This window comes from Trematomus bernacchii, unplaced genomic scaffold (genome assembly GCF_902827165.1).
Source record: "Trematomus bernacchii unplaced genomic scaffold, fTreBer1.1, whole genome shotgun sequence".
In the NCBI taxonomy this organism is placed as follows: Eukaryota; Metazoa; Chordata; class Actinopteri; order Perciformes; family Nototheniidae; genus Trematomus; species Trematomus bernacchii.
In genome coordinates this window covers 6,436,168-6,464,080 of record NW_022988066.1, presented here as the reverse complement: position 1 = coordinate 6,464,080, position 27,913 = coordinate 6,436,168, and the positions used below count along the sequence as shown (strand labels likewise).

General features: G+C 43.0%; 1 protein-coding gene across 2 annotated transcripts; it reads right to left on the bottom strand.

Moving 5' to 3' along the window:
- Positions 1–11: 11 nt before the first annotated feature.
- ankrd49 (ankyrin repeat domain 49) lies at positions 12–27,913 on the bottom strand. 2 transcript variants are annotated; one of them, XM_034120273.1, is made up of 3 exons: positions 27,817–27,913; positions 21,016–21,240; positions 12–698 (listed from the first exon to the last, which is right to left on the bottom strand). In XM_034120273.1, the coding sequence occupies exons 2-3, from the start codon at positions 21,235–21,237 to the stop codon at positions 222–224; spliced, it is 699 nt and encodes a 232-aa protein (XP_033976164.1). In that variant the 5' UTR covers positions 21,238–21,240; positions 27,817–27,913; the 3' UTR covers positions 12–221. The 2 variants fall into 2 exon arrangements, with proteins under 2 accessions (XP_033976164.1, XP_033976165.1); XM_034120274.1 differs by lacking the exon at positions 27,817–27,913 and adding an exon at positions 22,411–22,454.

Genomic DNA, 27,913 nt, shown 5'->3' with positions numbered 1-27,913 from the left:
GTATTGCAACATTAACAAGACACATTCATTTATTACGATGCTTCACCAAAAACATGAATGAACATGGGAAAGCATGTTTACATCAATATATACTCATGACACATTTCATGTATAAACAAAACATCAAGTAATGTGGGTACAACTGTGAAAACTCATGAATCTTGTGTACATTTAGCTAACAATGTGAGAGTTTAAATATCTGCCCCCGTGTTTTATTTCATTCATGAGAGCGGTGCCACATTGACGCAGTCTTCCACCATCTCAAACAGGACGTGGTGTGGGCTGGTACGTTGGGATATCTCCCTGGCCGTCTCCCCGCTGCCGCTGCGGAGCTCCGGCCTCAGGTGTAGCTGAGATAGCAGGAGCTCCAATGTGTTGGGGGAGTCTGTCATGAGGGGGGTGGTGTCGGAGGCGGCCAGGTGGAGCGCGGTGAGCCCCCCGTTGGTCTGGGCGTTCAGTTCGGCTCCATGTTTCAGGAGAAAACTCGCCACTTTGACGCGGCTCCAGCGGCAGGCGCTATGGAGGGGCGTCCAGCCGTCGTGGGTGCGAGGGTTCACCTTTGACCCCGCGGCGATTAAAGCAGAGACAGCGTCAACATGGCCGCTGTACGCTGCTCGGTGCAGGGGAGTGTATCCATCCTCATCACAGCTGTGCACCACCAACGGATCAGCAGTTGCCACCCTTCGGATTGTGGAAACCTGTGAGAAAATGCAGAAACAGAGGTTTTTAGGAAACTAGAAATTGCTTCGAATAGTCTCATGAAAGATGTATTCCCTTAAAGTTCACTTATTATGCAAAATCCACTTTTTCACATCTTTTATACATAAACATGTGTCCACTCTGTGTAAAGAGATTCTGAAAGTTTCAGGAAAAAACATTTGGTCACTTTTTGTCCTGATCCATTTATATCAAAACCTGTCTGAAAATGAGCCGATCAGATTTTGGCCACTTTATGATGTCATAACGATTTTTTGGCTTGTGTAACCATTAGCCAATAACCAACCAAGGTAACACCCCCCACCATATCACCTGAATGTCCTCCTAGAGCACCATTGTGTTTTTTTTAACCAAATATCTCGCAGAGGGGCGTGGGGAGTGGCTCCTTATTTTCATCTAAAGTAACAGACAGAGAATCAGCACTTTTTCTTTTTTTTCAGACTTTTTTTATTGGGTTTTCAGACAAAAGTGCTAGTGGAGCACGCTCAGGTACTGCGGAGTGCATAAAGCTTAGCATACTCTTCACGCTAACGAAGGATCACTTCTTCTTCAGGGCAGGGAAGGCTACGCAGTAAGCAGTCTACTGTCCCGCAGCTGCTGCCTCTCTGTTGGACTCCGGTACTGCACATTACTCACGAGACGTTGTAAAAAAGAAAATGAGTGGGGGGCGAACGCACTAACCACTCCGCCAACGCCACAGTCACCCCCGTCGTGCGGGTCGGATGAGAATGTTTGGCGGGCCGGATGTGGCCCGCGGGCCGCCAGTTGATGGTCACTGTCCTACAGTGTCAAACCCTACCGGGTGCGTTTCAGAAGCAGAGCGTCTTGCGTGCTGGCTCGCAGTTTTTGTTGATTTGGGCATATTTCCTGGACAGGCTACTTTGTACAGACAAAGTTAATAATAATTGTAATATTCCAGTTATAAACGACATGAATCAAAGATGTGTTGCTGTATTTTAGTGGTAAAAAAATGCATTCATCGTCATAATTATTCTATATATATAATTTACACAGTACCTGTAAACCGGAGGAGAACGCTGGCATTTCTTGAAAGAATACGGAGGGATAGGGTCTGCAAAATTAGTTTATTTTGGGGATTGACTGGATGCTCTGACCGGTCCACTTCCTGCCTGGCGCTATGCAACGCCTCGCGTCGCGTCGAAAATAGACCAGCCGCCTATTTTTAGCGGAGCCCAGCGCCGAGACGCTTCTGGGACGCTTCTGGGACGACGATCGCGGCCACTCTAATCAATGGGTGCTATTCCACCACACGCGGCGTGTTACGGCTCAGAAGCGTCCCAGAAGCGTCTCGGCGCAGGGCTCCTCTAAAATTAGGATGAATCCTATTTTTGACGCGACGCAGCCGTAACGTAATGTCGGGCAGGCAGGAAGTGGAACGTTCAGAGCTATATAGACCTATATATACACACACACAAACTCATTTTGCAGACCCTATCCCTCCGTAGTCTTTCAAGTAGGAGGAGAAATGCCAGCGTTCTCCTCCGGTTTACAGGCACTGTGTAAATTATATATATAGAATAATTATGATGATGAATGCATTTTTTTTACCACTAAAATACAGCAACACATCTTTGATTCATGTCGTTTATAACTGGAATATTACAGTTATTATTAACTTTGTCTGTACAAAGTAGCCTGTCTAGGAAATATGCCCAAATCAACAAAAACTGCGCGCCGGCAGGCAAGACGCTCCGCTTCTGAAACGCGCCGGGTAGGGTATGACGCCGGAGGAGGCCGGACCAAAACCGCGGCGCAGACGGACCCGGTGGAATCTAGGGGTAAGAGTTTGTCAGTCCGGGATAGTATCAACGGTCATTTTATCAGTATATGCAAACAATTGTCCACATGTCTTCTTAAAACTAGCAGACGACCCTATCAGCGTACATCTAATTTTTTCCATATTAACAAAGAAAAATATATCTCTAATCCAGTCCTGATGGGCAGGTGAAGCTGGGGATTTCCACTCGAGTATAATCAAGCGTCTAGCTAAGAAGGTAACAAAAGCTACAAAGTTCTTCTTATAATTTGGCATTGCAGGCCTAATGATGACTCCGAATAGGGCAATGATTGCAGAAGGCTTGACAGAGACAGAGATAACCTGTGATATTGTATTGAATATTTCAGACCAAAAGTTATGCAGAGAGGGGCAAGTCCAAAACATATGGATGTAGGTAGCTGGAGATTGACGGCATCTATCGCAGACAGGATCAACACGTCATATATTTTGGATAACCTGACCTTAGTTAAGTGATAGCGGTGAAGAACTGATGGAAGCCACCAACTTGTCTAGACTAAACTGAGGCGTCACATGGGACACACAAATTAGCCTCCAGTCCACAGGTGAGGAGGGTCTGGTATGATGCAAGTGCAACAAGAAATGAACTCATTCATTGGAGATTCAAGCTAGTGGAACCAATGTGATTCTGTGCCAGTGTTCTTTTAAAGCAGTGTTCTGTCTACACAGGCTACCTATATATAATATATATCACACTTATTTGCATTAACAAAAAAACCTCAATGGAAATACAGCTGTGTGACAGAAGGCCTAACCGTGGTGTTTCAAGGCAAAACCTGGAATTGGATAGGTGTAGGATACTCCAAACTCTAAGGCCCCGGCTCCACGGGAACGCATACGGCAAAACGCATCGGAGTAACGCAAACGCAACTGCAAAAAAGCTTCCGCCCACACGCAATATACACCGGATTGTGTCAAGCTCCACGAGACGGCTCCGTTTACATCCAACCGCTGGAAAAGCTGCAGTACATATGCCGAACCTGTACGTGGCGCTGTAACTTCCTCCACAAAAGCAGCAACTTCCTCCACAAAGCAGCGAAGAAGAATGGTTGTCATGGCTGCACTTCTGTTTATTCTCCTTGGTGGGGGCCGACGGAACCGGGCAGAGTTTTTCGCCGGTCAACGTGTGTTAAAGTTTAAATCTTCCGGACAAAATTATAAAAGTGCCGGTCAAAGGTCTTCATTGTTATTTATTGAGCTTTAAAACAAATGAATAACGACGATATAATGATATATAATCATAAAATACACGGAGGCTGTCTCTTTTTCCTCTCTTCTGACAGCGTCAGTGTCTGTCTCATGCAGCAGCTGATCCTGTAATGAGTGACCCGACAGTAAAAATAAACATATTTATAATAGGGCTGTCAAGTTAACACGTTAATAACGCGTTAACGCAAAAAAAAATTAACGCCACTAATTATTTTAACGCGATTAACGCATGTGTATTTTTTGTCCTCGCCGCCCCGTAGTTTCAGAGCGCATCGAGTTTAAAATACCATCTACAAGCTGATGCTGACAGCCCCGCTCCTGCCGCCCGCTTGTGGCAGACCACACTTCCACGCTCACCGGCAGGCCCGGACTGGCCATCGGGAGGACCGGGAGGGTGTGTATGTGTGGGGCGACTCGCGCGAGCGAGGCACACCTTACGTGTTGTTGTTGTTAGCATCTGGTGCTAGCTAGCTGCGCTAACGGATATAAGGAGCTGTTTCAATGACATTTCGCCGACAACTGCGCCGAGCACTTGACTTTATGCAGGCAGCCAGACAGTGGGACATTGTACGAAAAGTCAGCACACTCAGCACGGATAGTACGCGCAACATGATTGCAGCTCCCGTTCGAGCATATATGCCTTGAGCTGCACATACTGTAGTTCCAACGATCCATCACAGTGTACACACACACACACACACACACACACACACACACACACACACACACACACACACACACACACACACACACACACACACACACACACACACACACACACACACACACACACACACACACACACACACACACACACACACACACACACACACACACACACACACACACACACACACACACACACACACACACACACACACACACACACACACACACACACTGTATTGTATTATTGTATGAGAGAGGTTCCAGGTTGAATTGAGGCGAATATTTGTAATGTTCAGAGGTTGTTGTGTTTAATATTCATGAGAATATTTGTCATTGTTCAAATGATAATAAACAAACATAAAGCATATTTGTCCACTCATATGTTGATAAGAGTATTAAAAACTTGAAAAATATCCCTCTAAGGTACATTTAGAACAGATACAAAATGTGCGATTAATTTGCGATTAATCGTGATTATGGACAATCATGCGATTAATCGCGATTAAATATTTTAATCGACTGACAGCCCTAATTTATAACTAGTTTAGGTAGTTTGAGAGGTAATTAAAATAGCTAAGGGTGATGATCTGACTTGAAGTGTGTGTTTTGCTCCCGCTGCATCACAGCGGGAGGAGCTGCGTGTCTCCGTCCTGTCAGATTAGACTTCACTCGCGTTTATGTCCATATCGAGATAAAGATAAATAATCTGAATTCAGTGTGCAGTGTACTTTTGCGGGGGTGAGCAGCAGAGGCGGGGAGAGGCGGGGCTATTGCGTCGTCATTATCAGAAACGGATGACCGTATAGGCGACCACACGGCCCCGTTGGACCCCCCAGAGCGCTCCGTTCCCAGATCTATCCACCTTTGGACCCGTTGTCGTTTGCAGGGTCTGTTTCTACGTTTCCGTTACGGCGTCGTCTAGCTTAAAAGGGCTATACGCATGAGAAATATGCGGATTCAACCCGTTTTCGTTCCCGTGGAGCCTAGGCCTAAAAACCATTCCTTTATCTGTGCCAAAAACTATTCAGAGTGAACCTTTAACACCTCTGTAATGCATTCTCTTTATGTAAAGTGGTAACACTCAGTCTGTCAGGGCACCCAAACATGTTTAAGCAAAGTGAAACACCTACAAAATATGTGATAAGTAGCATGCTTGCAGAAAGACTTTCTTCATGTAATGTCTTATGTACATATATGTATGGAGTGAAATCATAATAACTTATTAATGTTGACCACCTGGATTTCTCTGACGGCTAAATGGACCAAATTCAGATTTGGGAGAAAATAAAAAGGAGAGAGAAATCTGTCTGGAGAAATAAATAGCACATGTTGGCGTCATTTATGCTGGGGACATGACCCCACCACATTGTAAAATGGACAATTTTATCCTGACAAAGTACAATGTCTTTAAAATGTTCTGAATACACAGAGAAATATAACACATCAACACTTTGGATTTCTTACCCAAGATAACATGTGCAATCTCAGAACAGTTTACACTTTATTTCTGTGAACCAAATTGGTGCACTTTGGACATGTGACGCATTTATTATTATAAAGCCTACAACTGTACTGCACTTTTCTTTTAAATGTGTATCTAGAAACACGTTTTGTAATTATATGACTATCCTGTGACGGCCATGGCCTGCTGATTTAGCAAAGGAGATATTATTGTGAAATTGATGGCAATTGACAATTTATTGATAAGAGGTATAAAGGTTATAAGAAATGTGGGTTAATGTATGATTATTTGGCATTGGGCGCGCAATACACACTGAACAAATTGTTATGTTGAATTTACTTACTTACCTTAAATATTAAGGTAAGTGGTTGCACGAAACAAATGTATATTTTGAAACAACTCTTACTTTATTATCGTATACAAAATGACGTAACATGAAGCATGAGTCTTAAACATCTTCTGATTCGATAAAAACAAAATGCAACTGACTGACCTGGCCTCCACCTCTACCTAGTCTGTCTCTCCCCCCTCCTGTGTACGTGTGAGAGTGTGATTACAGGAGTGAAAACAGGGGTGTGGGAGCCAGGCTGCCAGGTGTCCACAATCCAATCACCTCTGCTACAGGGTGGGATTTTCAGCTGTGTTTACTCCTGTCGGGCTTATATCCATGTAAATACTGTGGTGGAAACCAACTACGACAAAATGAACCTATTTTACCGTGATTTAATTGTAATACACGTTTCAAAATGATGCTGAAGTAACTAAATACTGATAACGGTTAGTAAAAACCATGCATTAATAATTTGACAAGTGTGCAGACAAGACGGCAGGCGAAAAAACCTTTTCAAATGCGTGTTTTCTGAATGGAGATCGGATCGATCAGGCTAAACTAACGTTGTAGCTGCTCCGTCCGGACTCACAACAACGTCCTACAGACAGAATTAAAGCAGCGACTGTATTCGCCATGACACAGACAGTCTGTGGTTTGTACATGTTTGTCTGAACAGATATGAGGAGCTGTGAGGAGTTGATTAAAGAGACTCTCGTACACACACACACTTTTGCATTTCAAAGTATTGCTTGTTCATACAGTTGAATGTTGGAGCTTCACTGTGCACTGCTGAATGATGTATGTGCAGAGTTTGACCCTTGAAGGCTGTTTTTTCTGCTCTGAAATGGAATATATTTGTTCCATATTAATAGAATTTTTGATTTTTTGATTTGATTTCGGATTTGTGAATGGGAGAAGTAGTAGATGGAAAACATACCAAACACTAATTATTCAATGTAAAGTATTTCATTTTATATACGGTAATACTAAGGAGGCATAGGCCTATAGGCAGGGGTGCACATAACTTTTGAGTGAGTTACTCAGATGAGTACCAGGAGACAGCGTTTGGTACTCACCCCACACGAAGCGTGGTCCTCCTCAGTGTCTCCTTCACTGTCCTCTATTTACACTTCTTGCATGCTAGATGATGAAGATGCACCTCCCTGTCTCTTTTTAAGCCTTCGATTTGCTTTCTCCAAAACTTGAAGTCCTTGCATTTCCTGAGGCCAAGTTGAAGGATCACATACTAAGAAATTATCACATGACTTGAAGTCATATCTGATTTCAGATGTGGGAAGTTACTAAGTGCACTTATTCAAGTACTGTACTTAAGTACAATCTTGAGATATTTGTACTTTACTTGACTTTGATCTAATTTGTAAAACTAGCTGCACCTTTACCAGCTTTGATAACACTTTAATGATCAATCATTACAAAACATATCATATATATTATTCTGAAATGGACCAATCTGCACAATGACTACTTTTACTTTTGGTACTTTAACTATATTTTGATGATAATACTTTTCTAATTTTACTTGAGTAACATTTTGAATGCAGGACTTTTATTGTAACAGAGTAACACTCTGGTACTCTTCTACTTTTACTCAAGTACAATATCTGAGTACTTCTTCCACCTCTGTCTGATTTCAAACTCTTCCATTAACCCTGAGTAAGTTTGCAACTGTGTGTTTTACTCCACTTTGTTGTAAATAAAACTACAGCAGCTTGACCACAGAGCGTGAACGTTGTGATCAGCTGATTTTGCGCAGTTCTCCAGTGTGTGCGCGGTGCACAGAATGTGCACAGGGGAGTCTCCCACTGCAGCCAGTTGGCCGAGTTTTGGCACAATTCTGTTGTTCATACCGACGTTATCCCTGTCTGTGCACACGGCGACCAACTCTGTTGTCCGGTGATCTAAGCCTCTGCCTCCTGTAAAGCTTCACAGGTCCGTCGGTTATGTCCTGCGCGGCTCGGCCAGCACCCAGTTCAGTCAGTCACAGAAAGTCAGAAGATTTTTTGCAGGGAGCGAAACGGCAACGTAGCTGCTTAATGTCTTTGTTTTTTTTTTACATGTCTCGTAGTTTACTCCATTGAGTGTTGACAAGAAACACGTGTAGACGAAATATGTGTTTTGTTTTGATGTTTTGAGGTACGCAAAGGCGCGTAGTGACACAAGTGACGTTACGCAATTCAGATTTTTGCCGCGCATGCGTACCAGTTATGTGCACCCCTGCCTATGGGATGATATAATGTTTGACATTATTGATATTAAAAAAGTGATTTGTTTTCCATGTCATTCGTGTGTTTTTCTTATCAGAAAGTCAAGTTATTTATTTATAAGCTCCAAATCCTAATTTTCCCTCAATGGCCTTTCCGCCCTGAAAAAATGTGTGACAAATGTGTGACACCAAAGGCCAAATGGCCTTTGGTGTCACACCCTAAAATGACGAAAATCCAAGCCTGGACACAACAGTCGGGTCCGTCGGGACGTGTTCTTTGGTGTCAGATTGGTGTGTAGGGGCCTTTATAGCAGAGGTGATTGGATTGTGGACACCTGGCAGCCTGGCTCCCACACCCCTGTCTCCACTCCTGTGATTAGACACACACACAGAGAGGGGAGAGACAGACTAGGCAGAGGTGGAGGCCATTACAGCAACAAAGTGCAATGGAAACAGCGGCCGTTTCTCAATGTCGAGGAGACTTGCTTGGTAGCACATGTGTGCTGGGCATTTAAACAGTCCTTCGATGACGTAGTATGCTTGAAATAGTGGCTCTGGAGCAGCTTTACTCGAAATTGAGAAACGGCCAGACTTAGCGAATAAATCACGACATAACATGAAGCATGTGACTCAAACAGCTCCTGAAGCTTCCGTTCCTCTGAGGACACTAAAAATGTCGTCAATGAAAACATCAGATATGTGGAGCGCTGAGGAGAATGTAACCTACAAAGAGAGAAAAGGGGGGGGGGGGGGGGGGGAATCAAACATTAGTGATGGCGTTTTACAGTCACCTCTGGGTCATGGTGATCTGCATCAGCTTTGATTACACAAAGCCATGCACTGTAAAGTAACTGTGTTTAATTTAACAAATAATTCGGGCCAGGGAATCTCTAAGCAGAGTAAACTAAACGAAAATCCTAATAGTTTGCTCAAAAGTTGAGGAGTAAGGAATTTGTTTGTTAAATGGACTTACCAAAACAATACGAGGTCCCCAAAGAGTAAGGTTCTGTTCTACATCACACCAACATCAGATAGAAAAATCTGCAATAAAAATAAAGATGAGCAGAAATTAAAAATAATAATAACCGAAAAAAAGGTAATTGATTGCCAATGATTACTAACTTGTGTTAGGCCAATAACTCAAAACCCTACAAACTCCTTTGTGACAAACAATGTTAGTTTTTTTTTTAATAGAGCCTTAATATTACTGGATGTGGTGCACTTTTGCTAAATGTTTAGACAAATTGCTCGTGTTACCGCCCTTAAATGCTAAACTCTTATTGCACTTTTGGCAACGAGCATTGTCCACATCGAGGGCTTAGGCCTCCTTCACACGGGAACGTTTGCGTTTATGCACAGTATGCGTATTCAAAAAAGTCTTCCGTTCACATGCATTCGTTTCATTTAACGTGTCTGTTCAAACGAGACCGCTGGAAACGCTGTAGTACATATGCTGGGACTGTAAGTGGCGCTGTAACTTCCGCCAAAATACACCAAAAGCAGCGAAGAAGAGCAGCCCGGAGCAGCCCCGCAGCAATGTTGCCATGGCTACCCTTCTGTTTAAGCCCCGCGGTGTATTTAGCAACATGTAGTTCATGTAATTCTCCATGTCCACTTGTTGCTGATGGTTGTGGTAGAGGAGCTGTAGATTTTGCACTAATATCTGTAGCATGGTCAGTAGCAGTAGCACTAGCAGTAGCTACTGACAGGAGGAAGTGTGTGTGGCGATTGCTGGTATTCAGCGGGATATAGTAATTTCCTCAGCATATGGATAAATGCAACGGGGAAGTTAACTGAAAGAAACCGAATCTGTGGATATTGCATCGACCGACCAAGAAGCACGTCTCCGTGGAGAGGACGCGCTCAGAAAGAGAGATATTCTCTACAAACACCGGGTGAGATCGCTCCTCTGGGACACGCCGGTCCTCTGCCTACAAACATTTCTCTTTTTGCCGCCGACGGGCGCAGGAGCAATGAACAATAATGGCCTGGATTAGGCAGTAAAGACAAGTTTGGTGTTTCGCAGAGCGGACTGTTTAATTTTGTTTGTGTTGTTTGGCTGGAAAATTGTCAATATAATGGATCAATGCATGAAATCTGACTCTGTTTATTTTGTTTAAGGAGTATATTGGGCGTTAACAATTCTGGTTTGCCTTTTACAATATTATTTCATTCAAGAACCCCTTGTGCGTTTAATTAACACAGCTATTTTTGATAGTTGCTACAGCAGTGAGCAGGAGAGGTGGGGAGAGGTGGGGCTATCGTTATTTTTTCAGGAAATATTCGTATAGAGGTGATTACACGGACTCGGTTGACCCCCCAGAGCGTTTCGTTTGCAAATCTATCCACCTTGGGACCCGTTATCGTTTGTGGGGTCAGTTTCTATCGGCCTCGTGTAAATAATAGGGCTATACGCACGCGAAACTATGCAGATACAAGCAGTTTTCTCCTCGTGTAAACGGCGCCTTAGTTAGCCATCTCCGCCGTGTGTGTGTTGCATGCATGTAGCAGCCACGTGTGTGTGTAAACTGCCCCGCCCCCTCGCTCACAGACAGGGGAGAGAGATCTCTCGTCTGGATTGGAAAGATCGAAAATACATCATAGACGCATTTAGTCTTATTGCATATTAGAAACGGTGTTGGCGAAACTAAGACTGCAATATAATATTTAAGTAGCAATAATACATATGACATGTATTTTTTAAATGTCTCCAGTACCGATAAAAAGACCGATAACGTTGGAGCTTAACGGTACCACTGTCTTTAATAATTCAGCCCCCGGGCCCCTTTAAGCCCCGGCCACACGAGGACGATAACGGTCGTATCTGCTACAGTTCACTATCAGATAGATGGTTCGGCCACACGAGGCCGACATGGAAACGCAGAAAACGATAACGATAACGGGTCCCAAGGTGGGTAGATCTGCAAACGAAACGCTCTGTGGGGGCAAACGGCTCTGTGTTTACACCTATACGATCCTGATAACGTTGAAGCAATAGCCCCGCCTCTCCCACCTCTCCTGCTCAGAGATCAGCTGCTGGGCTCTCAGAAGAGGGGGAGGAAAAGAGAGGCTCCGTTTTTGTATTCTTATATTATTATATAGAGTCGTTATTCATTTGTTTTAAAGCTCAATAAATAACAAAGAAGACCTTTGACCGGCACTTTTCAAATTTTGTCCGGAAGATTTAAACTTTAACGGACATGTTGACCGGCGGAAAAAAATCGAACTGAAACTCTGCCGCACGGTCCCCTCGTCCCTTGGAAGAGGCGGAGAGGTGGGTGTTTTTCATCTGCTGGTGGCAAACCGGAGAGAATTACAGCAGGAGCAAACGCTTGCCTTGGGGAAGGAGAAAAAGAGCCAGAGCGTCCACAGCGGAGAATAAACAGAAGGGCAACCATGGCAACCATGAGCGGAAGTCTTCTTCGCTGCTTTTGTGGCAGGACTACAGCGCCACTTACAGGCCTGGCATATGTACTACAGCGTCTCCAGCGCTTTCGAGCGGTCTCGTGTGAACGGACACGTTTTCTGGTGCCTGTTGCGTGTGGACGGAATACTTTTTTGATAACGATTGCGGTCCGTTTGCGTTATCGTCCTCGTGTGGCTGGGGCCTTAATACCGGGGCTCGGTACCAGTGACGTGCGGTGAGGTTCATGGCTGGTGAGGCACTGACTCACTGAGTCAGATTTACAAATATTATATTTTGACCTTAATCGAAATATTCGGTTATTTTCAAAAGCTTTTTTAGTCTGATGCTTCGATTCATTTTAAACAGACCGTTCAACAAAAGGATACCCAAAATCTAAATATTGGATTGTTCTTTCTTAGTAAGATCCCATTTTCATTACAAATGTGGTCTTACCTTGACTTGAAGATGAAGTCCATGCTATCCATCTGGACAACAATCTCTATTACTTTTTTGTAAAAGTCCTCCTTATCTTCCTGTAGTTTCAAAAGTCTAGTTTGTTGTTTGCGTCTACCGCCTCTGCGTAGAATTACAGTAGCAACAAGAACCTGTGGGCTCACGTGCGCCCCCTTCAGTGCGGCAGAGGTTATGGCTGCCTCCCCTGGTGCTTTTTTCATTGCCGTTGTATGATGAGACCAGCGAGCCTAAATATCATATATACGTGAAATAAGTTATTTACAGACTATGGATGGCGAGGATAAATGTAATAAAGGGATCTACAAACATTACATTGGTGGCCTACAGTGAGATGGTAACAGGCATGCGCTTAGGGCCCGCTTTCCAGCGTGTTTCTGTGGGGTGACGCATTCTGAGGTGAGGCAGATCTCATCTGTGCCTCACCTTACCCCACAGTAACTGGCTTGAGCGCGCTCACAAAATAAGTGCCCGCGCTCCAGCAAGTTACTGTGGGTTTACGAGAGGCAGAGCACGTCCCTGCCTCACTTCTCATCGTTCCCGTAGCGGAGCTCGGCAAATTAGCTGATTTTGACTATAAAAAGCGATTGGAATCATACATAAATCACACTTACAACACAGATCAGTGGAGACATTTTATTATTATTACTATTTAGTTTTTCTTTAGTTGTTTTTCCGTTACATTGGAGTACGACAGGTGAGGCTCTGCCTCCCCTGCCTCCCCTGACTGCACGTCGCTGCTCGGTACCCATCCCTAGCTGTAACGTTACCTCAATAGCAGGGCTGCTGCTCTGTTTACATTAGAACCAAGATGTGAACGTTAGTCGCGGTATCACTAATGCTGCGTTCACACCGGACGCGATGCGATGTTTGGGGGCGGCGTGATTATATGTAAAGTCAATGCAGAGACGCGGACAGACGCGAATTCGCTCCGACGGCGAGCATGAAGCGGTGGACGCGAATTCCGCGGCGCGATGGAGGCGATTGAAGGGGGGGGTGACAAACGCTCAAGTTCAATTTTTTCAACTCGAGCGTCATATTCGCGTGACGCGATCTCGCGGTAGCCAATCAGCGGTGAGGATCTCAGCCTGCCGTCACTGACGTTCATCCAGAAAACATCAGCCGTTAGCTGTTAGCACTCAGAGCTCACAGCTCCTCATATCTGTTCAGAAACTGGACAAAAGTTAAACAAGTACAAACCACAGATTGTCTATGTCATGGCGAATACAGTCGCTGGTTTATTTATGTCTGTAGGCCGTTGTTATGAGTGTGGTCGGAGCATATACAACGTTAGCTTAGCCTGGTCGATCCGATCTTCATTCAGAAAACAAGCATTTTAAAAGGTTTTTCGCCTGCCGTCTGTCTGCAGACTTGTCAAAGCATTAATTCATGGTTTTTACTAACCGGTATCAGTATGTTGTTACTTCGGCATCACTTAGAAACGTGTATTACAATTGAATCACGGTAAAATATGTTCATTTTGTTGTAGTTGTAGCCCCCGAGCCAGCGCGTCTTGTTTGAATGATGCGAGTAAACCCAGCTGACAGCCGCGGTGAAACTCGAGCGTTTAGAGCGATGCGATAGGAGCGATTACGGAGCGTCCACACAGCAGCATTAAAAAAATCTTGGAGGTGGGCGTATCTGAAGCTTGGGGATTTTTTGCAAGCAACGTGACCAACAACCAATCACATGAATCTCCCGCCCCCGACATACAAAGCAAAAAAGCCTGAAGTAAACTGGATATAAACTCCCCAAACAGGCGAAAACCTACCACTGTCTCTGCCACCTCCCTCCATGCCTGGCTCCTCCGGTTTGTATCCCGGTAGGTAAATAGGGACTGGTCATAAAGCACCGGGTGATTCCCTACCGCTATAATTCATTTCTCCTCCATTTTTTGGAATATGAGGAAATGACCTGCGGTATGTCTCTCCCAGCATACACGCGGTTTGATTGGCTAGCGCTTGTACTGTCAGATTTGCATAAACGGGATTTGATTGGCTGATGCTTCCACCTCAGCTTCAAAAGTTGAACATTGCTCAACTTTTGAATCCTGAGATGCCTGGAAATCTCCGCTCTGCTTCCCACAATGCAGTTCGGCGAAAAGTGAGGCAAAGTGACGTCACCCCATTCAAAGTGAATGTGGGCAGAAGCGCTGGAAGATTTTTTTAACGCTGCTGTGTGGACGGGCCGTTAAGGCCCAGACACACCAGGCCGAAATCGGCCGTCTTCGGTTGTCTGACGACGAAGCGTGCCCTGTCGCCCAAAGTCAATTTGGTGTGTCCCGAACCCTCGGCCGTGACACGCCTTATTTGGCCTTTCACGGTCGACACACGGCCGATTCAACATGTTGAATCGGCTGTGTGTCGGACACAAGCTATCGGGCCAAGAAACCACTCTGATCAGCTGTTCAGCTAGCAAATGAGAAGCGAAACGGAAGTGAGGGACGTAAACAAACGATTTAAGAAGGCACAGGACAGCAGCTAAACCCCAGCAGGTGATACTTAAAGACATCAAACATAGCCCTTAAATGTCCTCTCTTACCTCCCACACATAGCAGGGACATCTCTGATATCGGCGGGAGCGTCCCCGGCTGTCCTCTGCTGAGAGCTCCGTGATTTGTTTGGTCAAGTCCGGTTTTTCATCTCATCGGTTTATTTGTCAGTATAAAGTTGCAGGATTAGTCTCAAGTACCTCAACATTGTCCTTAAGTACAGTGTCTAAGTAAATGAGATACTGTCTACTGCTGTTCATTTACCTATTGTGAGTCGCCTCGGATAAAAGCATCACATGGAAATGTAAATTTAGCAAGAAGTGGCCATTATTACATTACATACATTACTACATTGCTGACTCAATAAACTACACACCCGCCAGAACACTGCGATCATCAGATGCAGGTCTATTAACTGTGATTTTATAGTATGTCTGCACTTTATGTGCTCATTTCATCATTCATGTATTTTTATATTCTAAAACATGTTTTCGATGGACGAGACTGAAAATGGAACGCACACGCTATTTGTTGTTTGTTTATATCACAGTCTGTTCTTCTTCTCTGTCTTCCGGTTGTTGCCTATTTTGAATGACGAATACACACTACCGCCGCCTGCTGATAAGGAGAGTTATTGCCACTCACGCATGCACAGTTCGTATGTGCTCGGCTGAAGTCTTTGTGGTGTGTTCCAGTGCGACACATGGCCAAGACGCAGGAGAACTCGCCGACGCAACAGTCGGCTTCGGCGTCGGCGAGTTCTCTGGTGACTGCCTGGTGTGTCTGGGCCTTTAGAGCGAAGCGAATATTCGCATCGCGTCCGGTGTGAACGCAGCATAACTCCTTGCCGCCAGAGAGTAACGCCGCCTACACACGGCGGCGTGCGTTGCCGCTTGGCGGTGGGCGTGTCTTGAGCTTGGGGAGTTTACGCGAGCAACGCGACCAACAACCAATCACATGAATCTCTGCTGTCAATTGCATAAAAGGTTTTACATGTCACACTTTATATGATGAACATTTATGACATTAATGTCTATGGTGCTATTTTACGCAACATTCCATGCTGGCTAAATACTGTCTATGCCTGCTAGCTGTCCATTCAAACGAAGTACACTGGATATAAACTCCCCAAACAGGCGAAAACCTACCAGTTTCACCCACTGTCTCTGCCACCTCCCTCCATGCCTGGCTCCTCCGGTTTGTATCCCGGTAGGTGAACAGGGACTGAAAGCACCGGGTGATTCCCTACCGCTACGATTATTTTCTCCTCCATTTTTTGGCATATGAGGAAATGAACTGCGGTCTGGCTCTCCCAGCATACACGCAGTTTGATTGGCTAGCGCTTGTACTGGCAGATTTGCATACGCGGGATTTGATTGGCTGACGCCTCCGCCTCAGCTTCAAAAGTAGAACATTGCTCTACTTTTGCAGCGAGCACCGCGAGAAAAGCTACGCTTTGCTCCCACAATGCAGTTCGGCGAATCGTGACGTCACCCCATTCAAAGTGAATGGGCAGAAGCGTTGAAGCGTCAACGCACGCCACCGTGTGTAGGGGCCGTAACGTTACCAAAAGCACCCTTACCAACGTGATTTCACATGTTTAGTTTTGTCCTAATATTAACACACTGATAAGAATAAGTAAAAAAAAAAAACATACTTACAGTGGGTCAGGAACACAGTAGGCATGGCCAGTATACAAGCCGGGGCAGCGGGGAAGGTGAAGCTACAAAAAAAAGCCATAGTAACAGGCAGTTAACATTCAACTTGTATTAGCCACAAACTAATAAGAAAGTCTAACAAGACAAAGATTGAATTTATCACGTATTTAACTTGAGAGCAGTATCAAGTTATCTTATAATGTTAATGATGCATGTTACACTTAAACATTACTACACAACTAAGCTAGGTTAACAGTAGGCTAACAGTTAGCTAGCTGCTGTAGGCAGCTAGCTAACTGTTTGCATGTTTGCTATGTTATGCTATGTTTGCTGTTTGCTATGTTAACATTTGCTAATGTTTATCTATCAAAACACACAGTCGATAGCGTTAATGTTAGCTATTAAGCTACCTGTTTAAGTATAATATAATACACCCAAGGCTATAAATTAGCTACTTACTTAAAACGGAGAGCCGTGGATACATTTCACCATTCATGTATTTTTATATTCTAAAACATGTTTTCGATGGACGAGAGTGAAAATGGAACGCACACGCTATTTGTTGTTTGTTTATATCAGTCTGTTCTTCTTCTCTTTCTTCCGGTTGTTGCCTATTTTGAATGACGAATACACACTACCACCGCCTGCTGGTAAGGAGAGTTATATGCGCAGTTCGTACGTGCTCGGCTGAAGTCTTTGTGGTGTGTTCCAGTGCGACACATGGCCAAGACGCAGGAGAACTCGCCGATGCAACAGTCGATGTCGGTGTCGGCGAGTTCTCTGGTGACTGCCTGGTGTGTCAGGGCCTTTACACTGAAGCAATCCATGCCTAGCAGAGATCGAGGAGGAGTCAACCCGTCTCAGACACTCATTCCAAACATCTTCTTCAATTTCAAATTGTAAATCACCCTCCCATTGTGTTTTAATAGTGTGTAGTGAGACAGGGTTTAGAGCAGGCATGGGCAAACTAAGGCCTGCGGGCCATATACGGCCCGTTGGGCTTTTTAATCCGGCCCGCCGAATATTGGTACAAAATTGTCCAAATTATAGTAAAGACCGCATTCATTTAGCCTTTTGCCTGCAATACCCGGCATTTCAGTTGATCCCACTAGATGGCGCACTCTAGACACAAATTACCTTTGCTGGAGTCGGCAACCCACCAAATACGTCACGCTTACATTGGAGGGGGTCAAGATTAACCTGAGCAATAACAGTTCACGGTTAGTAGTACAGCGAATACAAATTGTAACAAGCAGTAGCGCTGAGAAAAGGGACTAGAACGCGACCACACACTTATAAAAAACACTTATATAAAGTCAGGCAACACTAACCAGCTTAGTGTGATTCTGTTTATTTTTTGTAGGAAACGGCTTATGCCACAATATGATAGCAACAAGTAGTCGATATAGTCTGATTAGCTTTGGTTGCTATGCTAACATCACCTGTAGAATGCCAGAGAAACTTTCATAACAGCGTTGTGATGCCAAACAGCGTCAATTCAGACTGAAACACATTCACTTATGGGGATGGGGGATATTTATCAGCTGCTTGTGTGACAGTCGGACAGTGAATACTTTACAGCGGCCGCTGCTGTGAGTTAACAGTAGAATAAACTCTGGTGCACGAGCAGCACTGCAGCGGGCGGTAATACCGCTGAACCACATTAATAAACAATGCACCACGGCACTCTGGAGAAAGTAAGGTTGGATTAGTAGTTCTTTAATTTAATCTGGCTTCGTATGATTAAAAATGTGCACACTTGTGCAGATGTACAGAATGTATCATCAACAGATGTAGTACAGAACTTGCTGTGCATAAATGCATGCTTTTGTTAGAAACCAATAATAAAATATATTATACTATAAGATAAAAAAACAACAACAAACAAACATTGTAGGTGTTGCAATTTTGTCATTTGAATTATTAACAGCAAATTATTTTTTGAAGTTCTGGGGGAGCGAAATTAATAGAAAATATCTTAAAAAACAGGCATCTAAACCTCAGCTGAAAGAGCGTGCAAAAGGATGTTTAAAGTTAAATCAACCACTTTAATGTGTTCATAACTTTCACAAATTCTCTTACAAAATACAAATGGAAAGGTGAACCAGGAAAATCTAAACCCAGCTCACAGCTGCAGTCAGGACCACTTATTTTAATTACTTTTTACCACCTGGATCTTTCTACAACAATCATTTTTCAATCAAAGCCGTAATCCACTCTCTGCTTCCAGCTGATTTATATGATCATATCCAAATAGGGTTTGGACAATTGTTCCGACAAAAAAGAAAAAAAACATTGCAAAGTGCCTCTGCCTGGTTTTAAAGGCTGATTACCCCAAATAAATGTCCTTCTCAGACCTCCAGACTCTTCTAGCTGATCTATTATATACCATAACCCACTCAGTCATTACTTCCACATAACGCCTACAGATGATTATTAATCAAATATCTCATTGTGTAAATTTGAAGTGAAATCCCCAGTGGTCAATCCTACAGTATCTAAGCAATATTGATAAAGGTTTTGATCAAAAATATCTTCATACGAGTTTCTTTTCATATTGCTCCACCCATTTTGAAAGTGTCACATTGGGCTTTGAGAATTTGAGAGGTTTATCATCCAGCACTACATGGATGATTTACAACTACTTTTGTTATTTGTTTATCTAATAAGCACAACATAAGACACAAGAAAGGGTTTGCTTTTGAATTCTGTGAAAACACTAATAAATGTTATCCTTTGGCAGAAATCTGTCTCTTTAGCAACATTATTTAAATAATCAGCTAACAAGAAATACTTCACTGTGAAAGGCCTACTTAGAAAACCGCCCGTCTCACACAAATACATGTATTGGACTCCAATTGCTTTTCATTAACATAATAAAGGGAAGCAGGCACACAAACAACAACATACTCAGTGTATTAAATAATGACATGTGGCGTACACACTGTGTCTTTGCTCAGAACAGTTTAGAGAAAGCTAGTTAGGTTGAGTGAGGGAGGTGTGAGGATACAGACTGCATTTTCACACAAAATGCTGACAAGATACAGATCTGTCAGGCTTGAATGTTTATATGGTATAAACTTTGAGACAATATCCGAGCTTTTGCCACTTTTTATGTTAGTTTTCATTTTGAATCTCTTAAATTACTTTATCAATGTGATTTCTCAGATATTTTATTCACTGGATGAGATTAAAACGGATATCCCGGTTATTTATCACGAATTTCCACGAAATGTACATTAATAACGATATATTTATTGATATTGCGATATAGATATTTCAGTGAAAGTGGAAATAATGTAAAAAGCCCTGAGCGGGAGGCTGAACAAATGTATCCATTATCTTTCACATCATAATTTTAACTGTAATTTCTCTGAGACCTTTTGAGTTCCCTTGGCCCTTTGAAAGAAAACTGCTATGGTACTAACAGGTGAGCGGCCTAATTGCTATAATTACTTACTCTTCTTAAGTGATCACTTACTGCATTCCTGTGAGATTGACCTCCCTGACTCCCGAATAAATATTCTTTCTCAATTAAATTCAACTCCAGTCACTTATTTCCTGACACAGCAGCTCAGTGTTTCGCAAGTTTCCTTCCCCTTCAAAAGTTATATTTTTTGGGTGAATGCTTCCAAAAGAAAGACACGCACATTTTACTTTCGCAAAAGAACAGTCATTAAGAGATGTCACATATGGGTGAATGTTTTTTAAAATAATTAGCATTACCACCAGGCAGTTGTTTGCCTCTGCTAAAGACTCAAGTTCCAGTTTATATCTGTCAAAAAGGACATCACTTCATCATTTTTTCTACTCGGGCTGCTCGATTATGGCTCGATTATGGCAAAAATCATAATCTCGATTATTTGGGTCAATAATTGATATCACGATTATTAAAAACGATTATCCATTTACTTTGAAAACATCAATTTATTGGATAAAAAAATGTGAACAGTATATTTTTAACAGTTGATTACCCTGAACTTTAAGTATAATTCAACTGAAAAACCAATAAAAAAAAAGTTAATAATAATAATAATAAAACAATAATCGTTTTATTTTGATTACGTTGTTTTCGTAATCGTTGCAAGCCATAATCGTAATTGCGATTAAAATACGATTAATTGAGCAGCCCTAACTTGTAGTTTGTCTAAAATTGTCATATTTAGCATATCAATACTTACATTTATGGCCAAAAATGTGTTTTGTGAGGTCACAGTCACCTTTAAATCCAATTTACAGAAATAAACAAACTAGAAGTCTAAAGACCTTAGGCTTCTTATTGGGCTTAAACTATGATTTTTGAGGATGGTGAGCCTTCCAAAATGTCTTTGTATAAGTCACGAAGAAGTAATATTAAAGCAAGTGAATCTGAACTATTAGGAAATGAAATACTAAATGTTTTACACAGGCACGCACGCAAATGAGAATGAGAACCAAGGGTTGGATCCTGTCCTGTCACATTTATCTTATGCCCAGTTTAACCCATATTTACCACTAGAGAGAGTCACAACGGGGTGAAGTCTAAGTTCTTAGAGTCAAGCCAGGACAAAACATGACTTACGCGATTGTTTTCTGCAGCCCACAGAATGAGCACCTTTGGTAGGTGTTTGAGACTTTCTTCTTTTTCTAGATACCACTCCTCACTGTTGTACCTCTCCTCTTCATCCACCTCGTCCTCCTCGTCCTTGCTTTCGGTCCACAGGCTGCTGGCTCCGCGGGGGATCAGATGTCCATGTGTGTTCAGAAGCTCAAGCTGGTTGAAATCTTCAGGAAACTCCATCATTTGCTGTTTTTTTCAGAGAAACCAAGACATTAGAAATCAGGCAGATATACTTAGTGAACAACTAACTAAGAAGAAATTAAAATTAGAATTGCAGAATGAAAAAGTGAACAATTTAGAGTAATATTGTGTCCTAGCCAGTGGTGTAGTGGTCGTTGGATGCGGGGGATCGCCGTCCCCCCACTTATTTGGAGCCCCCACTTTTTTGAAGCATGATTTTTTTTGAATAGTCTAATAAATATAAAATCATTGCCAGTGTTATCAGTTGCAAGTGTGTATTTGTTGTAATAATGACAAAAACATAATACATTTCACAGTAATTACAATAAAAACGTAGCTCAAGTATTTATGCAACTTGATTTGAAGCGTGTGTGTGTGTGAGGGGCAGCACCATGTGTGTGTGTGTGTAGGGTGACCAGGTGTCCCGCTTTGTGCAGGACTGCACACACAGCGTTTTTATAATTTGTCCCGCGTCCCACAAATTGAGACTATGTCCCGCATTTGAGTGACAGTCGCGCAGAAAGGCCGGCTTGGTTCGCTGACGGCCGGCACCGCCCTTTATTATTATATTTTTTAAACGGCATCATGTAAGTTGCGCTGACAGGCGACAGAGGTCCACAGAGGTCCACCGAGCTCCACAGTGTAACCCCCCGTTGACAGTTCACGAGCGCGTCCATAGTGACTCTCCCCCTGTCCACCCCGTCCACCCAGTAAACAAATCCCCACTACACCACTGGACCTAGCTGTCCAGTGTAGACTTGTAACTCTGTGTTTAAAGTGAGAGCTCTGATAAAACAGTTGGTGAACTGAGGGAGGCGCGCTATTGGATCTGAAGTTAATAACCGTGGAATATGCGACCTAAAAGCACTGATGTTAAGCAGCGTGTACATTTACTCAAGTACTGTACTTAAGTACAACTTTACTTGAGTCTTTCAATTTTTTGCTGTACTTCTACCCCACTACTATTGAGAGGTTAATAGTGTACTTTTATTCCACTACATTTATTTAATACCTTTAGTTACTGTGCAGATTTTGATTAATGATGTGAAATGTAATCAACACTGAAATAAGACTTTAGTTACACCTGGAGTAAATTCACAAGCTACCCAGCAGTATACATTACATTACATTAGAATAGATGTTACTTGTTAGATGCTTTTATCGAAAGCGACTTACATGCTCAATACTGTGGGCAATCCCCACAGGAGCAATTTGGGGTGAAGTGTCTTGCCCAGGGACACAATGACATGCTGACTGCAGTGGGGTTTGAACCTGTGCTCCCTTGATCCGAACACCAGCGCTCTATCCACTGCGCCACACGCCTCCTGTATACAAGTAATTCAGATTAGCTGAACCCTTTAGCATTTCATAAACACATCAATGCATACATAATAATAATAATCTAAACATATTATTCTAAAATGGACCAATCTGCATAACGAGTACTTATGTATATTTTGCTGTATATACTTTTGTTTACTTGAGTAACATTTTGAATGCAGGACTTTTACTTCTATTCTACTCCAGTGGCGTAGCCAGGAATTATTGTGTGGGTGGGCCTGGAGAAATGTAGTTGGGCCAGGGGGAGACTTATTAAGCGTGGGGTATGAGCTGAAACTTCATTAATGATCTTATTTATTTTTTAATGCACTAATTAAACATAAGCATAAGCCTAAACTAGTAGTGAAAACAAAAACATAGGCACGGCGGCCTCAGAATGTGTGTAAAACTGACATCCACATGACTGGCTCGGCAGCCACAGGTTGTTTATCCTTGACAGTCGCTCAGTGGGCACACACTGAGAGTCTTTTCATATTCAGCAAATGTGTACAAACTTCACTGCAGACCTCAAGAAGAAATAAGACTTTCATTCACTCACGGCAAAACTTACTTTACTTACTAATTTACTCACGGTAAAAAAATGCACACCCTATTCCATTGTCATGAAGGTGGAATCTAACTATATCCAGAATAAGTTTTATTGGATCCAGGCTAGAAACATGTTTATTTCTGCTGTAAAGTTGGGCATTTTAACATGGGGGTCTATGGGAATGGCTCCTTTCTGCATCCATCCCCTGTCGGCCACTAGAGGAACTGCAGTTTGTGGCACTTCCTTCTGGGCTTGTCAGGAACGTCAAAATCGCTATGATGCGCTGATTGGCTGTGGGTGGGCCAGACGTGCATGTGGGTGGGCCCAGGCCCAGTTTCGTCAACTTAATGTGTTGCTTAAAATAATACTTCTGCATACAGTATGTGACACTGTAAGTGTTGCACGGCCAGATACGGCTCAAGAAGCTGACTCAAATAAGGAAATATATGATACATTATGATGTGATATGATGTGATATGAATGATAATGGGACGCATCGAAGTCTGCACTCACAGTGCCGCGGACTGTACGTAATGTATGGGCATAGATATGTCTCATAATTATTTGTGTGAACAGAAAAATTATTTGTGTGTAAATATGTGATTTGTAAATGTAAAACACCATCCACAAATGCATTTAAAGGATTTGCAAACTCACAAATACATTTGCAAATGTAAAACGGATCTGCAAATACGCTAAATATTTTTACAAATAAAAAAAAAGATCTTTGAATATCTGTTTAACATACAACTTTCGATCAGGCATTTGTGAATCCATTTTGTATTTGTCGACCAAAAATGCGCTTGTGGATCTCACATTTCTGCTTGTGGATCTCAAATCTCTGCTTGTGGATTGTCTTTTTACACACACAGAGTTTTGAGACAACCTTTCCGCCGGTCTCGGCTAAAATCTACTCGTGTCACTCGGTTATTTTCGGAAACCACGTGATGGCCTGCTGATGACGACATTTCCGCATGGTTTTCAAAGTAAGAGCATGATGGTTTGTTTAATGCGCTGTTTGTAGTACAGAGGCCTGTAATACGAAGCCGGATTTTTGCTTAGCGAGCTAACTTCAGGGAAAACTCTGGATTTCCGGTCCTACAACGCTGGTTCACTTCTTAGCGGGCTAGATCTCCATGGTAACTTATGCTGAACGGCTAGCCTGCTCCGGAGCAGGTTAGGTTCCAGGATAAGAGATCAACTCAGTGAAAGCACCGCCTGCTGACCAATCAGAGCTCAGTGTGCGGAGTTTAAAGCGATCAAGTAATATTACAGGAGAAAGGAAATAGAGTTTAGACTAGAGATGGCAAATCCGGATCCTTTTACGGACTCGGAGTCTTCTGAGTCAGTCATTGAAGAGATCCGGATCATACGAGTCCTTTGAGTCATATGAGTCAGCATCACCAAGAGCGTAGAAATCCTACCGGTGAAACCGAAAACTTGTTGCATTTCACGAGCATATTAAACTAACGTAACATTAACCTCCGCTACACAGTGTCTTTTGCTTTAATAAAAAATGTTGATCACAAAAAAAAGGGTTATTTTGCGATTTAGCGAATCTGAGTCTGCTGTTGACTCGTGCATGACGACGAGTCTGCTGGATCTCTGGATCTGCTGCTATACGGTTACGGCTCTGAGTCCGCACGAGTCTGCTATGTTTTGCACAGTGAGTCAGGATTTGCGAATCTCTGAGTCTGCTGTTGATTCGTGCACAATAGCCGCGGGAAGTAGGGGTGCTGGAGGCGGGGCTGCGAATGGTGTACATTTGAAAAATGTACTGTTGTTGAAATCTCTCCCCACTTTTGTCCTCACCCTCTAAATAAAATGACTTCCCAGTTGCCGCGGCTATGCTCGTGCATGACGAGTCTGGATCTCTGGATCTGCTATACGGTTACGGCCCTGAGTCGGGAAGTAGTACGAGTCTGCAGGAAGTGAAGGAAGTTCCCTTGATTCAGTGAGTCAGGATTTGCGAATCTGAGTCTGCTGTTGACTCGTGCATGATGAGTCTGCCTGGATCTCTGGATCTGCTACGGTTACGGCTCTGAGTCTGCAGGAAGTTTCACTGATCCGCTTCCCCTGAGCCAAACGATAACTTCTGCCAGCTATCCTACTTGCTAAAGGCTAGGCAGATGGACTGGGGTACGTTGTAATGTGATTTTACATGTTATAAGGAGAGTAGCGAGTGACCCAATTTATAGTTTTAATTTGTACGTCACCAGGTGTAGGACTCAAAGGACTCGGGTTAATGGAGAGGGGAGACTCGTCACGACCAGCTCATTACTAGGATCCGGGTTAATGATCCGGATGAATCAGGACTCACCCATCTCTAGTTTAGACTGCCGTTACAGGAAAGACGACCGGCAAAAATCACCGACTGTGTGAACGTGAAAATGAATAGAATATCACCTCCCATCTTCAGAGCAATCTGACTAATATAACATTAGCGTTAAGAAAGCTTAATTAAACATCTGCCACAACATAAGTAACCGGATCAGTAACATTACGTACAGTCCGCGGCACTATGAGTGTAGACGTCGATGTGTCCCATTATCATTCATATCACATCATAATGTATCATATATTTCCTTATCTGAGTCAGCTTCTTGAGCCGTATCTGGCCATGCAACACTCACACTGTCACATACTGTATGCAGAAGTATTATTTTAAGCAACACATTAAGTTGACAAAACACTCGAGTCATATGTAATAAAGTGAGATCCACTCGTGTCTTAGACGGGGCAGTGATATCATTAACCTGTTAATGTACGCATTCAAACTAGAGATGGCAAATCCGGATCCTTTTACGGACTCAGGGTCTTCTGAGTCAGTCATTGAAGAGATCCGGATCATACGAGTCATTTGAGTCATATGAGTCAGCATCACCAAGACCGTAGAAATCCTATCGGTGAAACCGAAAAGTTGATGCATTTCACGAGCATATTATTATTCCATATATTTTGAATATATATATATATATATATATATATATATATATATATATATAATATCTGCATGTATATTTTATATTTCGACATGTATATTTTATATTTTATTTTTCTTTCTATTCTTGTATATTTTGTAGTTTTGTTTTATTGTAAAATGCCTTTTATGCTGCTGTAACAACAATTTCCCAATTTGGGATCAATAAAGTACTATCTATCTATCTATCTATCTATTAAACTGACGTTGTATTAACCTCCGCTACACAGTGTATTTTGCTTTAATAAAAAATGTTGATCACAAAAAAAAGGGTTATTTTGCGATTTGGCAAATCTGAGTCTGCTGTGGACTCGTGCATGAGGACGAGTCTGCTGGATCTCTGGATCTGCTGCTATATACGGCTCAGAGTCCGCACGAGTCTGCTCTGCTGTGTGTTGCACAGTGAGTCAGGATTTGCGAATCTGAGTCTGCTGTTGACTCGTGCATGACGACGAGTCTGCTGGATCTCTGGATCTGCTGCTATACGGTTACGGCTCCGAGTCCGCACGAGTCTGATCCGCTGTGTGTTGCAGCGAGTCAGGATTTGTGAATCTGCGAATCTGCTGTTGACTCGTGCATAATATAGCGCGGGAGCCGGGTGCTGGAGGAGGGGCTATGCTCGTGCACATGACGAGTATGGATCGCTGGATCTGCTATGCTATTACGGTTAGGAGCCGTCGGCTCCTCTGAGTCCCCACGAGTCTGCAGGAAGTTTCACTGATCCGCGTCCCCTCCCCTGAGCCAAACGATAACTTCTGGCAGGCAGCTATCCTGTATACTTGCTAAAGGGTAGGTAGATGGACTGGGGTACGTTGTAATGTGATTTTACATGTTATAAAGAGAGTAGCGAGTGACGCAATGTATAGTTTTAATTTGTACGTCACACTAAGTGTGGGACTCAAGGACTCGGGTTAATGGAGAGGGGAGACTCGTCACGACCAGCTCATTTCTAGGATCCGGGTTAATGATCCGGATGAATCAGGACTCGCCCATCTCTAATTCAAACACTTTTTCTTTTACCAGCTGTATTCACCTTGCAGTTGCAGCTATGTGGCTTTTATCCTGGATAAAGTGTTTAAGTAATGGATGTTTAAAGTCTTCATATTTGTCTAATATTAGTTGACTGCGCTGTCAGTACGCGGCTTGTCCATGTTTGTGATTGGTCGATTGCTCTAAATACCACCCCCTTTATGTGAACGCGCACCCAGCGCCATATAGATAGAATCTATAGAATTGTATAGAATATAGAATATAGAATTCTATCTATATGGCGCTGCGCGCACCTAACTAGATAGGGTACGGCTGGCTTGAGTAATCGAGTTGATAACCCGCGTCGTAGGACAGTTTAGCGAGAGCGCGTTTGTTTTGGATTAGGTCAACCGGCTAACTCAAACATATCCAGGATATGTTGAACTAGATTCGTACTACAGGCCTCAGGCCTCCGGACAAGTATCAACACAGACTCAGCGTTACATTTAATGAATAGAGCCTCCTTTACGGCATTTACGTAAACACACACAACTGTACCATTAATATGTGTTGTTGTGCTCGAAGTTAAAACACAGACCTGTGCAGATTACGTCTCCTTTTACGTTATCATTAGCTTACGGACAACCGTTACACGTAAGGGGTGAAGTAACGTTTCTCTTGTCAAAACAGCAACAGTTCTTCTCACACAGTGGAGAGAAAACAACTATTTAACAAACACAAACTGATTCCGTTTAATTCTCACCTTCTTTTCGGTTCAAAACAAACCTCTTCTTCTTCTTCTTCTTCTGCAATTCCGGCAGACTGGAGGACCATTGCTGCCTCTCACAGGTCGGAGTGAA